A 15,568-nucleotide genomic window follows, 5' to 3' on the forward strand; every position below is an offset into this window, starting at 1 on the left:
AGTCCAAGTAGGCAAACAAATCCAAAATCAGGTACAGACTCCAGGCAGAATTTGTGGAGCAGAAACAGAGTACAGGGTAACGGATCAGTATCAGGATCTAGGTCTGGAAGCAATGGCTGGACTGTAATGGCATTGATGCAACTTTGAAATCTGGGACACAGACATATTAATCTTGTTGTGTGGTCCTTTTTCAGAGTCATTGGCAGGTTTGCCAGTATGAAAGAGAAAGGGGTGGACACACACATACCAGGTATTTCCCTGTTTGTGCGAGATTGACCAGAAGTGACCTAAACTGCATTTTAATGTGGTATATTTGTGGCTCTCAAAATGTTCTGTATAATCTTAGCTTCAAGGGTGAGGCGGCAGTATTGCTGACATAATTGATGCTGTATGGTCTAAATGTTGACCGTGAGGATCCTGTTTTTTGTTGATGGCTTTACAGTTGACTCAATTTGATCAATGCATTCACCTTGGTTCTGAAGTGATGTACCTGATATGGAATTAGGGATATAAATACAGGATACGAAAAAAAGTTAAGGGCCCTCCTCTGCTCTCCCAAAAAAGTCAGACTCGCCTTCGTTAAGCAAACAAAATTACAGTTCCCTCCCCCTTTCCTTTTCTGACCACTCCTCCCCCTGTAATCATTTTTATATAGTCCCTCAGCCTGGACAAGACTAATGGAAAAGATGCATGCAAAGAATCACATTGTCTGGCTCACATACACGATGGCTGTTGGTAAGATCTAAAACAATATGTATCTATAAAAGCAAATAGATAGGGATGCTTTATGTGTCTGGGGAAAGGGTGGTCTTGAGGCTGAGAGGTTGAAGGAATAATTAAATGGTTTGGGAAATATGCTTATTGACTTTTTATCAGAGAGTGAGATGAGAAGGCCGATACATATCTCATGTCTGTGCTTTGAGTACGGAGCTGGAGTCAGGGTGTGTTTAGCCTAACTTAATGTAACGACTGGAAGCAGGAGGAATAAGCAAACCCGTGTCTGTCCAAAGATCAAACCCGTACACAAACAGAAATGTAGAAACGTCACATTTGTGGCTTCGTGGGGAGTTACATGCTAACATCAAGGTCACAAACAGGATTTTAGGAACACTGAGTCAAAGTCCTATTTTTTATTCATCCTGCTTTTTTTTTTTATGTCAGATGTGTCTTAACTTCTAGTCTATGTAATGTAATGATGAAATCTTTTATCCTGAAGATTAATATCCATGTGCCAATCTTTTTCAAGTGTTTGTTATTTTTCCTTTTTTGTCTTTCACTCTGCCATTCTTAACCATTCATTTTACACTTATCACTCACCAATTGTCCAAGGTGTAATGAGACAGCAGTTTAATAAGAGCTCTGAGGTCTGGTTGTTTTGTCCAAATGGCCTTGTGTCTTATCACTTCCTACTCACAGTATTTGCTTCAAGTCACATATACACACATTTTGCAATAACTACTGGCAAGGATACCTGCTTGAATGAGGGTGAGTAGTTGGGCAGCTTGTGCTGAGAGATGACTTGGAAGTTTAGCACTGTCCACAACACCATGTGCAGTAGGCGTCAAATACTGACCTTTTGTCACGCCATATACCTTGTGCTACCCTTTAGTGTCTGTATTAGATGCACAGGGCTGCCAGAAAGCCTTTAGGCTTGTTTGAGATGAACTGCGCCTTGCCTGGAAAGCGGATGAGATCAGGCGGCGGCAGCAGGGGGCTGTGACAAAAAATGGCAGTCAAGTTGAACAGTTTCCAGCAGCCTTCAAAGAATATACAGGAAGTCCCAGAAATATTAACGTCCTGTTAGATCCATCTGTAGGCTACCTGTGGTTTGCTAACCACGTTCGGATTATGGCTGAAGAAATCACGTATATGTGTTCTTGATCGCTGATGAAGTTGAAGCAGAAGAGATCCCCGTACTTTTCCATGAAGATGAACAATAGACAATAGTAATTCATATACTTTTCACAGTCGTCTTAGTTTGTCATAACTTTTTATTTGTTTAACGATGCCACTGTTATAACTGAGGAGAGAATCAGAGAAAGGTTGGTCAGATTTTAGTCCTTGGAAGTCATATTTATTGAATAATTATAGCCTGTAAAGTCATTTAAAAATCATATGATCCTAAATTTATGAAATTGAACTACTCAAACTTTCTCACAGCTACATACAGTACATAGACTGCACACGGGGAGGAAAAGCAACAATTATGACATAAGTTTCCTTTGGTGATGAACATAATTAGATTCAGTTCGCTTCACAATAGTTATAACCTGGAATTCTTGGACTAAACATATTCCACTTCTCTGGCTGACAAACAGTGTCATCAAGTTGTAATTAGGCTTTCTTATAATCTTTATTTATTGATTTATTTATATTTAAGCATCCCCCCTCATATCGCCTACTGCCTACTCACTTGAGAGCCATTTCCTGTATCTGTGTCACTTGGGTTTCACCACTGCCCCGCCCCTTTCGGAGACTAGCAGCAGGTCCTGAGTCTATTCAATTCAATGGGAGAAGTGAACACGAGCACAGATTATGACAGATTCATTCACCCCATAGTCACCAAAGTAAATATTGGACCCATTTTTCACAAGCCACATGTCTTCCGAATATTAACTAAAATGCTAAACACTAAAATAGCATTTTTCAGACAGACAAATCAGGAGAAAATTTACTTTGATCAAGACCTGTCTTTGTCTCAACCACACACTCTCATGAGATCTGACAAAATCTGTTCTCTAAGCGTCGGTCTGGTTTCACTGCAGTGCTGCCGATGTCGCTTTCCAACCGGATAAATAATTAATCTAAAGGGACTTATACAAACAACCATGAATTAAAAGTTTAAACTGAAATAAAACTTGTGTTTCTTTGCTTAATAATACTATTATATTTATTATTATTTAACTGTGGAGAGTCCACCACGCCCACTTAGGAGACAGGAAGTGTATACCATTTCATACCATTGGCACTGCCTGTAATGCATTATCTTTGTTATAGAGTTACATTACATTGCTATGGTTTCCGGGTTGAATGACATGTTTTCTTCAAACAGTGTGCAACAGGCTTTTAGGCACATTTTCTCTAGTTTAGTGGGTGTGTCAGAGGTGTTCACAGCAATGTGTATATAAACCCCGCCGTATTATAAAGGCAGTGCGTTTGCAGGGTGTTCAAGGCACCACCATTTCCGTTTAAATTTGCTACATTTTGTCGGGGCTGAACGCACCCCTGACCACACTTTTAAGTGACACTACATTGTTTCTGAAGGCGTCTTCTAACGCTAAAGGGTACCTTGAGTGTGTTTATACAACACCGAGATCCACTGATAAAGAAAACAGAGTTTTGGTTTTCCAGAGCAACAGCCATAGGATTAGGGAAGAGTTTAGTGGCGAATCAACATGTATACAAGAGGATCATCAACTATTGTTGTCAGGAGAAGAGTGGCAGTCATGAGATGTGATAAATGGGACATTCTGGTAATGAAGGTGGGCAGGAGTCAGATGAACAGTTAAAGCAGGTTTAGCGAGTTCAGCTAAATCTCTGATCCAACGGCAGCAGCAGCCAACCAAGAAGCACATCATTTGCTGTTTGGTGTTGGTTTTGGGACATCCAGAATTGCTTGGATGCATTCATTAAACAATTTTCTACCCTCCAAAGTTACAATAAAGCCAAGGTGTTAACTGAAATAAGTTGCTTTTGAGGCCTTATAACCACTCTCTGCCAAGAAGTGGAGAAGAAATTTTTATTATGCTTGTTTTGAAGGGGAGCAAAGTAGGAGACTCTTCACAAACTGATTCACTTCAGAGAAAGGGGCAAAACCCTCAAGATTTTCTGCAATAGCTTTTGAGTAAAACCCTGTCAAGGGGGCAAAACCCTGTCAAGGGGGCAAAACCCTGCAGGACAACAGATGTAGGCTTTCCATTTAAATGTGAACTTAAAAACTAATATCGGAATTTGGATAGAGTGGAATGCTGAAAAATGTGTTGGCAAAATCAATGACAGTGAACAAAGTGTTGGAATTGGATGGCACTTGACACATAATAGTGGCTGTTGTGTATGAGCCACGTCTGTGGCTGTAGTTTTACGATTATGGTGATAAGTGAGGTTGTTTTTGTTAAAGCTAGGCTTGGTCTGTACAGCACACAGACAGACAAACTGTCAAACTGACAAACTGCCGCTGTCTGCAAGTTGTTAAACGTAACAGTGCCTAAGTTGGGAATGACTGGAGTGGATTGATAGACGTCATTAAATGTGCTGAAACCTTGAACAAAACACCATCCACAACTGGCTTTACAAATAGGCATAATGATCTGAAGATTCATGGCACCTTTAGCTAAAAGCCAAGGTTGTAAATGCAATAACATATGCACATATGCGATTGTTACCAACAATTGATGGAGCACACGAGCCAGTGAGAAGCAAGGGGACACTGAAGGCCCACCCACCAATGAAAACAAAACATTGAGTGTATTTATTTTGTCAGTAAGAACGGAACAAGAAATCAAGCTGAATTTGTGCTTTTTGTTGTGTTTCTGGTTTCTGCCCGCACGGTTCAAACAGGTTTCACCTGTGATTAATGGTACACTACATTTCTGAGATGTTTATGGTCCACTTGGCTTTCTATACAATTGTTTCTAGAACAGGGCAAAGCCAGAACATATGAGCCAGGGTGCATGGTGAGTGCTTGCATCTACCGCAAGCAGGGTCGACATCTGGATAGATCCTAGCTAACTTAGAATTAGTAATGTGAAGTTGATGTAAGACCTTCAACTAGATAAGTCCATGTCTAGCACAAGGAGAGGAGGTGTCCATTCAACCTTCGAGAAGTGCACGTCCAGGTCCTGCTCCCACGCTTTCCTTCAGTGGTCCAGCGTTTGGGGATTTATAGAGCTAATCATTGTGTTGATAAGGGACTAGGACCTTAGTATTGGTATTGACATCTAGAAGGCAGTCAATTGGAGATGTTGGTGGTAAATTTGGGAAGGAACAGAAACTTTTCTGAGTAAAATCTCTTATCCGGAGGTATCGAAAGAAGTCCTGGGTAGGTTGAACCGCTGTCAAAGTTGTCAAAAGAAAGGAAAATGTTGTTAGAAGCTAAGTCTTTTATACATCTGATTCCATTTCTATGCCACAGTTGAAATGCTGTATCTGTATAAGAAGGAGTAAAGGCAGGGTTAGAAGTGATGGGACTTAAGTTCGATGCTTTCTGTAATCCGAAATGTTTCCTAAATTGGGACCAAATTTTTATTGTATGAGAAACAATGGGATTTGGACATGGTGAGTTTTCCATTCATAGGGAGAGATGAACATACAATAGAACAAGGAGACAACTGGCTGTAAGATTTCTCTTCCTGTATCCAAATAGGACTGCGATCAGCTTCAGGCTGGTTGGCCCAAAAATGATCTTTTGTATGTTACTTGCCCAATAATAGTAAAGGACATTAAGGAGAGCCATTCCCAGTTTGTTTTTTTGGGGGGGCGGGGTCTTTGTAGGAAAGCTTTCCTGATGCGGTTATTTTCACATATACAAGATAAGATTAACTTGCCCAAATTGTTGAAGAAGTATTTTTTAATAAATATCGGTATATTCAAAAATAAATGAGGAAAGTGGGGGAGGACAATCATTTTAATTAAGTTAATCTGACCTGCAAGGGATAAGGGAAGAACTGACCATCTTTAAAATCTTCCTTGCAGTGGTCCATTAATAGGCCGAAGTTGGATTTAAAGGTCCAGTATGTAGGATTTAGTGGCATCTATTGGTGAAATTGCAGTTTGCAACCATTTGAATACCGCTCGTCTCACCCTCCGTTCCAAACGTGTAGGAAAAACTATGGTGGCACAAAAAACGTGAAAGGCCCAATCTAGAGCCAGTGATTGGTTTGTCCGTTCTGGGCTACTGTAGAAACATGGCGGTGCAACATGGCGACCTCAGTGGAAGATGACCCGCTCCCTATGTAGATAAAAACGGCTCATTCTAAGGTAACGAAAGCACAACGATTATTATTTCCAGGTGATTATACACTAATGAAAACATACTTATAAATATTATATTCCATTTCTGCCCATAGCTCCTCCTAAATGTTACATACTGGACCTTTAAAGAGCACATTGAGAGATCGTGTGACCATTATTCCTAGGTATTTAAACCCATTATACATTTTCCTAAATGGAGAGGGAGGGTTAACTGATGGATTGATAGGAAAGTGTTAAATAGGTAAAGTTTGGTTGATTATATTTAAATGGTTTATAACCTGAACATTGATAAATGTTCAGGTTACAAACCATTTAAATATAATCAACCCTAAACCTAAACTAAATTATAAATCATTTGAAAGCCTTGTTCTTAGTCTTTCACACCCAACCTGGAAAACACGACAGCCAATTCTATTTGTTATAATGTACCGCGCTCCTGGTCCTTATTCTCTATTTTTATCTGAATTCTCAGAGTTTTTATCAAGTTTAGTCCTTAAAACAGATAAAGTAATTATTGTAGGGGAATTCAATATTCATATGGATGTTGAAAATGATAGCCTTAGTACTGCGTTTATCTCATTATTAGAGTTGATTGGCTTTGAGTATGTATGAAGCCACTCACTGTTTTAACCACACCCTCGACCTTGTTTTGGTATACGGCATTGAAATTGAACGTTTAATAGTCTTTCCACAGAATCCTTCTTTATCGGACCATTATTTAAAACTTTTGAACTGCTATTACTGGACTACACGCCATTAGGCAAAAACTCCTACTCTAGATGTCTGATATCTGATATTGCTGTGGCTAGATTCAAGGAAGCGATCCCATCTGCATTTAATTCAATGTTATGTCTCAATATAACAGAGAACTCCTATGCAAATTGCAGCCCCTCCCAAATTGACCATGTAGTTGATAGTGCTGCAGGCTCACTGCGAATGACACTCGATTTTATCGGTCCTCTAAAAAAGATGATAATAAAACAAAGAAGGTTAGCATCGTGATATAACTCCCAAACCCACAAATTAAAGCAAACATCACGAAAACTTGAAAGGAAATGGCGTTCCAAGAACCTGGAAGAATCTCGTTTAGTCTGGCAAGATAGTCTTAAAACATACAGGAAGGCCCTCTGTAATGCCAGAGCAGCTTACTACTCATCATTAATAGAGGAAAATAAAAACAACCCCAGGCTTCTTTTCAGCACTGTGGCCAGGCTGACAGAGTCATAGCTCTATTGAACCATGTATTCCTATAGCCCTCAGTAGTAACGACTTCATGAGCTTCTTCAATAATAAAATTTTAACTATTAGAGAAAAAATTCATCAAGTCCTGCCCTCAACCGGTACCGACTTATCTTCAAACACAGGAACCATAGAAACAGCTGTAAAACCTGATATATATTTTGACTGCTTTGCTCCTATCGACCTTCTTCAACTAACTTCGAAGATTAATTCATCTAAGCCATCAACCTGTCTCTTAGACTAACAATAGTTAATTAGAGGATTTTCAGTCAGGATTTAGAGTGAATCATAGCACAAAGAGAGCACTGGTGAAAATTACAAATTACCTTTTAATTGCATCAGACAATGGACTTGTCTCTGTACTTGTCTTGTTAGATCTTGGTGCTGCGTTTGACACCATTGACCATCTCAACCTCTTACAGAGACTGGAACATGTAATTGACATTAAAGGAGCCACACTAGGCTGGTTTGAATCCTATCTATCAGATAAATCTCAGTTTGTACATGTTAACGGTGAGTCCTCCATGCACGCCAAAGTTAGTCAGGATTTATCTTTTAACTCCCACATGAAACAAACTTCAAGGACTGCCTTCTTTCACCTACGCAATGTTGCAAAAATCAGGCACATCCTGTCTCAAAATGATGGGACAGGACGAATGCAGGGTTACTTGTGGTTTCTAGAGTCTCCAAAAGTAGAATGGGAGCCAGAGCCTTCAGTTATCAAGCTCCTCTTCTGTGGAATCAGGTCCCAGTTTGGGTTCGGGAGGCACATTTAAGAGTAGGCTTAAGACTTTCCTCTTTGATAAAGCTTATAGTTAGGGCTGGCTTGGGTGAGCCCTGAATCATCCCTTAGTTATGCTGCTATAGGCCTAGACTGCCGGGACACTTCCCATGATGCACCTCTTTCCTCTCTCCTTCTCTCCCTCTCCATATGTATGGATTTTTATCCCATTACTGCATGTTACTAACTCGACATCTTCTCTCTCCCATAGTTCTGTGCTTTCTTGTTTCTCTCCTCTCTCCTTCTGTCACTTTCAGCAGGTATTTCTGCCTCCGGAGCTGCAGAGTCTGGATCTGTGGTTGTGGGCCACTTGCCGCCCCCGTGTTCCTGCTTGACAACTGCTACTACAGTTGTTGTTATTGGCTCTGTTACTAATACTGATGTTATTTTTCCTATAGCTGTCATTCCTATTATTATTAATTTAATAATATTAACACTACAATCACATTTCTACTATTTTAAAAAACCTTTCTCTCTCTAAACCTCTCCTCTCCCTCTCTCTCTCCAAACCTATCTCTCTCTCTTTCTCTCTCAAAACCAACTTCAAGTGGCCTCATAAAGAGTTCACTCTAACACCCTGCTGACAACAGCAAAGGAGTTTTCTTTTGGTTAAAACTGTGCTACTCATGTCAGCCTGGCCACTGGTTAAGATTATTATTATTGTCATGGTTGATGACCATGATCTCCCCCGAAACCTCTCTCTCTATCTCTCAAAACCTAACACAGCAGCGGCAGATGGCCGCCCACCATTGAGTCTGGTTCTGTCCAAGGTTTCTGCCTCATAAAGGAAGTTTTTTCTTGCCACTGTCGCCAAATGCTTGCTCATAGTGGAATTTGTTGGGTCTTTGTAAATAATATTATAAAGAGTACAGTCTAGACCTGCTATATAGGAAAAGTGCAATGAGATAACTTCTGTTATGAATTGGCGCTATATAAATAAAATTGAATTGAATTGAATTGAATATTTACCAAAATTCTGCAGAATAGAAAGTGGAAAAGAAGAGTTGAAAGGGTTGGAAATGAACTTAAGTAAATCATCCGCATATAATGAGACGTATGCACAGTGTCTTTCCGAATAAGTGTGTATAAGTATGGGCAGTGTAGCAAGAATATAACTAGCAGCTCAATAGCTGTTACAAATAAAAGAGGGGAGCGTGGGCAGCCCTGTCTCATGTCCAACGTTGTTGGAGCAGACAGAGGCTACAGGTGAAGAGTACAACAGCTTCACCCAGGACACAAAGTCAGGTGAAAGGCCAAATTTTTGCATAATGACAAAGAGGTATTCCCACTCAACCCAGTTGAATGCTTTCTCAGTATCTAAAGACACAATTATTTCTTGAGTTTCGGGTGGGAAGGGTGTATAAATGATATTAAATCGCTGTTGCAGATTATGAAAACAATTGTGCCCCTGAATACAACCAGTTTGAACCTTGGCTAAGACTTTGAAATCTACATTGAGTTGTGGGCAGATAGCCACTGTCAAAGGATTCGGTAACATGGCTAGGGGTAGAGGTGATAGTAATGTGGAAAACTTCTAAAAAAAATTCAACAGTGAATCCATCAGGACCCAGAGATGTCCTGCTCTGCATAGACTGTGACTGAACATGTTAAACATGTGGTAATTTCTTTTCACAAATTGCAGCCATCTCTGTATCTTTCACTTTCAACATTGATACGACAACCCCCCACATCTATACAACAGAACAAAAAGATTTCTTTGGAAACAAGATGCTTCAAATCATGTTTGGCAAGAACAAAGGGTAAGTACTATGTTTCAGTCGAAAATTTTTGCTGGTAATTGAAAGAGCCACCTATTATTACTCATATCGTTAAACACTTGATGTTGATCATTTAGTAGTAGTAGTACAGTAGAAATTACATTTAACACTAAGGCATGAATTTGGAAGAAATGTACATCTCTGTCCAACTCAGCACATGGTTCCTAATTGTTTTCTCAATGTGGTTCGCTTGCAATATGATCAGAGCTCATAAAGGCAATCTATAAAGTTGCGCCATACTCTCAAGAAAAAAATCAGCCTAATAAATTCAAAGGCCACTTAACTTCTCCTCTACTTGCTATCTCAAGCAAGCAAGAAGGTAAAGATAATCCCCTTCCTCAGCAAAGAAAAAGAATAAGCAGAGCCCATGCAGCAGCTTTGTTTCTCTTGACCTGGGACTCACCATGATTGTTGTCCACCAGTCTCAATCGTTGTGGAAGTGGGTGCACATGCAGAGGCCCAATTTCTACTTCCACAGTTAGCCATAAATGGATGTCGAAATGCCCTTAATCACACGTCTGCATATCAATACAGTGTGAGTACAATTTTACCATTTGTGTCACATCAGTGCCAGAGCTACTGTCATTACGTACAGCTGTGGCTTTTCATAGTGCCTGTACCATTCATTCATCACCTGTAAACCATCCTTGGTTGTGATATTTACCTCATCATTATTAAATGTCAGAGATGATCAATTATTAATTTATAGCGCTCATATGTGTGCCTCACAATTGAGGATAAACTGAAAAGATCATTAACTGCCTCATAAATGGCGTATGCATGTTTTTTGTGCATATGCATTGTTTACACATCTGGACCCTGCTATAAATGAGGTCCAGAAGATTACTATCATCATGGTTGTTGACCTCATCCACAGGATACTTGTCACAGCATCCCAGCAGCTAAATGGATCTGATGAAATATGCAAATCTGACCATATCCAAACCCACCAGTGCCTCATTATTCCAGGTACTTAAATATGTTTTGTGAAATAAATATTACACAACAACAATGTAGAAATACTGTATAAAATATAAAATTAAAACATAGGCTAAATCCAAATATCCACCCTCTGGACTTGCAGACTTTGGTCATACAAACTGTGACATGTCGGACGTGCTCACCATCATCACATCAAGTCTGCAAAGGCACTATGACTATGACTATGAGGGGATAAAATGCACTATGAGGGGGAATTCAGACCTTAATCACTGCCATAGAACCAGTGCTGGGGGGCTGATCCTATAATTAATCTCAGCATGTTTTTCTTGACGGTTCACAACAACAGACTTCACAATGGCAATTCATGTGCAATAACAGTTACTCTACTCAGATACATTTATATGGTACAAGTAAATACAAATATGCTATATATCTAAATTGTGTCTAATTTATTGGCAATTTGATACTCATTATTTATATCTCTTATCATTATTAATATTAGCCTAGCTGTAGTAAAGGTAGTAGTTGTAGTTTCATTGCAACATCCATCATTTTTGACAATCTGCATTGGCAATCGGGACCTCATAGCCTGTTAAGTCCACAACTATGCATGTGCAGGGGAAGTCTGGACATTTGGATTCAGCCATGTTTATTACTGTAGCTGAATGATGGTATTTTTTATGAATAGTACTAATCAGATGCTATTATCACAGACATTTCTCTCACAAACAAAACAATACCCATCAAGCACATTGGACTGTCGATAGCTGAAGACGCCACACACTCCCAATTCACTGTAAGAAAATCACAAAGCTCAATAAGTTAGATAAAATGGAAAATACGCTTTTTCTGTGACATTTCTTCAAAGTTCTGAGCAAAAAAATTCAATATGATGAATCAAATTTCTTTCCCCTCTTATGTTCTGATCTAGGTTTGCAGTCCAAATGTAGTCCATGAATGTTATGAGAACTCCTATCTGAACAACGTGTGTTACGAAATCTCCTCTTTCAAACCTGCTTTCCAAGGTAAAAGACATTTAGAGAGTGTAAACGTCTCCTATTCTGTGGTTATAACATCTTGTCCTTTTTGCAGTAAAATGTTATTCTCAATGTTTTGGTCCAGACTGAATATTCTTTACAAATTTTAACTGTATTGTTTTTCAGAATGCCCAAAAAAGACAGTGGACCTTGTCTTTCTATTTGATGGATCAGCGAGTATGACCAAAGCAGAGTTCAACAAAAATAAAGATTTCATAGTGGATATAATGGCCAGCCTTACAAACACATCAATCAAGGTCACTGCCACATAATAGCATTCATAGCATACATGAATTTGTTAAATCATATACATAATATATAATCATGACCTTGTCTGTTTTTTTAAGTTTTCAGCAGTTCAGTTCTCAGAAGATCTAAGTAAAGTTTTTGACTTCAATGACTATCAAGAGGGTAGAGCTCTCAACAATCTTAAGAAAGAACACCATATGAGGAGTCTCACCAACACACACAATGCCCTCAGATTTGTGCTGTAAGTTAAATTAAGTGAACAATTCTAAAAATTCTTGAAGAACTGAGTAACACTGAAATAACAGCTGTGTTTGAGGAGAAAATCCACCCTTGGCCATGTCGTGGTATATTTTTCAGATTTCCACAAAGAAGTGGCCAATAGGAATTGAGGTGTCAAAATAAGATGTTTCCAATGTAGTTTAAATAAAGTTTGGCAGCAGGAAATGTTTCAGTTATCAGTTATCATTTTAGTGTCATCCCTCAGAGCAAAGGCTGTAATCAAGACTCAATTTTCTCGATACTGACCATTATAAATTAAAAAGATTATCAGCATCGTGGAGTAAGAAAGATGACTGAATTACATTTTGATGATTCTAAAAATGGCTTTTACATTTGTTTCAGGGAAGAAATCTTAGAAAACCCAGGGGCAGGTGCCTCTCCTGATGCAACTAAAGTTCTGGTACTAATCACAAATGGAGATCCCAGTGATACAGACAGAGATGGGATTATTAAAAGATATAATGACAAAAACATCATTTGCTTTGTCATTGGGGTAAGCTGTGATGCAAAGATATATGTATATATATATACTGTCCCAAGAAGCCTTTTGGAGCCACTGATTTAGGTTAATGAGTATATATCTCTGGTGCAATGATATTCCATTTATGCTTTTACTGTATATACAGCACTGTAGAAAGACTTGCCCAACTGATCCTAAACCCAACTTTTTCTCCACCCTTTCCACAATCAATTGTAGGAGATAAAATAACCAGTCTGGAAACACTGAAAATAACAGTGTCACATCTTCATTTGAATTCTGAAGGGGAAATAAAGCAGCCCTCAATCTAGCTAACAGAAAATAAATTCTGTGTTGAGAAAAAACTAGATTTGGCTTATGTACAAATAAATCCTGCTATAGGGAAATAAATTCTGAGATGACTGTAAAAGATAAACCAATATGTAACTACACAGTTGCACATTTCTTTTTCAAGTTGTTTATGCAATTAATAATAACTTTCTGAAAAAAAAAACATTGAATGATTTAGTTAATTCTTTCAGTTTATAAAAATTTAAGTTTAGGATTCTCTGGCTCTGTTGAATTGCATTGGTGGAGTCAGAATTTCAAGCAGCATTCTGGTTTCAGGTCAGAGATGCTGAGCTGGATAGAGTGAAGGCCATTGCTTCAGAACCTACAGACAAATATGTCTTCAAAATTGAGAACTATGACGGACTCACAGGAATACTGGAAAACTTTCAGAAACAGATGTGTAACATGGAAGGTGATGTTTACTTTACTTTTTTCCATCTCTGTGCAATAATGTTGCTACAAAAATCCATTTTATCTTCCTGATGTCCTCCTGCAATATAAACATGAACTACTTTTGTCTCATATTTAGGCTCCAAAGTGGCTCGGTCCAGAGAAATGCCTCAGGGTGGATTCAGTGCTGTCTTGAGTAAGGTGAGTAAAGTCATTGTTATCAGCTGATGACATTCTTAACACAATTGAAAAGTAAATTTTTTACCCATAATAACACAGTATAGTCAATCATCAAAGTGTCCAGAGTGGAGGTAAACATTAGTATCCTTAGATAGAAAAGCGAATTGATCATGTTCATAAAAAGATTCAGGACATGCTCATTGAACATAAAATATGATTTAATCAGGCCACGCCATGCACCACACCTTGCTGGACCATTATGCCATGGCTTGAATTAAAAACTTATATTAAAACTTCTCATCACCTCTGCAATATCTTTCAGTCTTCATTCTGTGTATAATACTTTGTGCCTTGACAAACCGCTCATCTGAAACAAATAAATGATGCAGGTATACCTGGAAAAACTGAAAAAGTTTGATCAGTTTGTTGTGTCCCCTTTTCCAATGTTTGTACTTTGCAAGGACGACTCATCATAAAGTGTTTAGCCTGGAGGGGATCATGCGTGTGGTCGTGTGTGTGTGCGTGAGCGTGTTCAGCTAATCTCGCATACTACTGAATAGCCTAATATTTTTTTGTGCACATTTAGGACTATAAGCTCATTGCTAAAGGACCTCTCGTGGTTTTGGTGATTCACATATTTTTCCTTGCTTTGCTTCACCTGTTGCCATGTCGGTATTTTTTTCTTCTTCATGTAATGCGCTATAAATTAAAAAAAGCACTTAAAAGTCTCAGTAATGTAGCTCAACAGCAAGGATTTAAACAAAACAGTTTATTGACTGCTCTGTTTTATCCCGCCAGTGACTGCTGACTCCTCACGCCTCTTAGATGGCTGGTAGGGGCCGCAAGTGATCAACAACTGCTTCAGTTTAGAATCTTGTTCCACTAGGGACAACGTACAGGGTGTTCATAAATGATCTCGAGACTATCTCGCCACTCCTTTACGTATTTCAATTAAATTAAATTCCATATTTTTTTATATAGCTCCAATTCATAACAGAAGTTATCTCATTGTACTTTTCCTATAGAGCAGGTCTAGACCGTAACCCACCATGAGCAAGCAAGCGACAGTGGCAAGGAAAAACTTCCTTTTAACAGGCAGAAACCTCGGGCAGAACCAGACTCAATGGTGGGTGGCCATCTGCCACTGCCGTGTAAAGTTTAGAGAGAGAGAGAGAGAGAGAGAGAGAAGGGGAAAGGAAAGCACAATGCAAATACCACCTGGTATTTTAAAATAGTAATAATGTAATGGTAGTGGTAATATTAATATCAATAAGTTAATAATAATAGGAATGACAGTCATAGGAATAATAATGCTAATAATAGTAACAGAGCCAATAACAACAACTGTAGCAGTTGTCGAGCAGGGACACAGGGGCAACAGGTGGCCCACAACCACAGATCCAGTCTCTGCAGCTCCTGAGGTAGAAATACCTGCTGAAAGCAACAGAAGGAGAGAGGAGAGAAACGAGAAAGCACAAAACTACGGGAGAGAGAAGCAAAACATTTCTAGGTATGTTTCTGGACTACAGGAGGGCGACCATTGTAATGACTCCGGAGGGGCATCAGGCCTTCTAAACCTGCCTCGGGCACTTCCAGATTCCTTCTCGGGTTGACTGGGGACTCTGTCTTTATCTCATGGGCCTAATGGCAGCCATGGTGCAAGAAGTCCCTCTTGCCCTCCTGTACATGCAACCTGTCCAAAGGTGCCTGCTGAGCTTGGTGGAGGGACTCAGCCAACATAGAAAATGGGAGTACTCTAGGACCGGTGGTCTTTCACCAGCTGGTCTGCTCAGACACATCCTTTGTAGGCTGGGGTGCTGTCCACGAAGGCTGTGGGGTCAACGGACAATGGGCCAGTCATTGGGTGGCCCAGCACATAAAGGTCCTGGAGCTGAGAGCTCTTCTCCTCACACTC

At 39.4% G+C, this 15,568-nt stretch overlaps 1 protein-coding gene across 4 annotated transcripts in view; it reads left to right on the forward strand.

Annotated features, from left to right (window-relative positions):
- Positions 1-637: 637 nt before the first annotated feature.
- Positions 638-15,568, forward strand: part of LOC122872830 (integrin alpha-L-like) — a 31,059-nt gene continuing 16,128 nt past the window's right edge. For 3 of the 4 annotated variants that reach the window (XR_006377313.1, XR_006377314.1, XM_044188827.1), the window contains exons 1-10: positions 644-735; positions 9,633-9,750; positions 10,646-10,737; positions 11,424-11,506; positions 11,642-11,735; positions 11,874-12,004; positions 12,095-12,237; positions 12,618-12,768; positions 13,360-13,495; positions 13,613-13,674. Coding sequence is in view for 2 of the 4 variants with exons in the window: in XM_044188827.1 (XP_044044762.1) it covers positions 678-735; positions 9,633-9,750; positions 10,646-10,737; positions 11,424-11,506; positions 11,642-11,735; positions 11,874-12,004; positions 12,095-12,237; positions 12,618-12,768; positions 13,360-13,495; positions 13,613-13,674 (1,068 nt within the window). In the remaining 2 variants the exon portion in view is untranslated. Of the gene's footprint in view, positions 736-9,632; positions 9,751-10,190; positions 10,304-10,645; positions 10,738-11,423; positions 11,507-11,641; positions 11,736-11,873; positions 12,005-12,094; positions 12,238-12,617; positions 12,769-13,359; positions 13,496-13,612; positions 13,675-15,568 lie in introns of all 4 variants that reach the window. The other variant, XM_044188828.1, reaches the window with a different exon arrangement.

This window comes from Siniperca chuatsi, linkage group LG3 (assembly GCF_020085105.1).
Source record: "Siniperca chuatsi isolate FFG_IHB_CAS linkage group LG3, ASM2008510v1, whole genome shotgun sequence".
Taxonomy (NCBI): Eukaryota; Metazoa; Chordata; class Actinopteri; order Centrarchiformes; family Sinipercidae; genus Siniperca; species Siniperca chuatsi.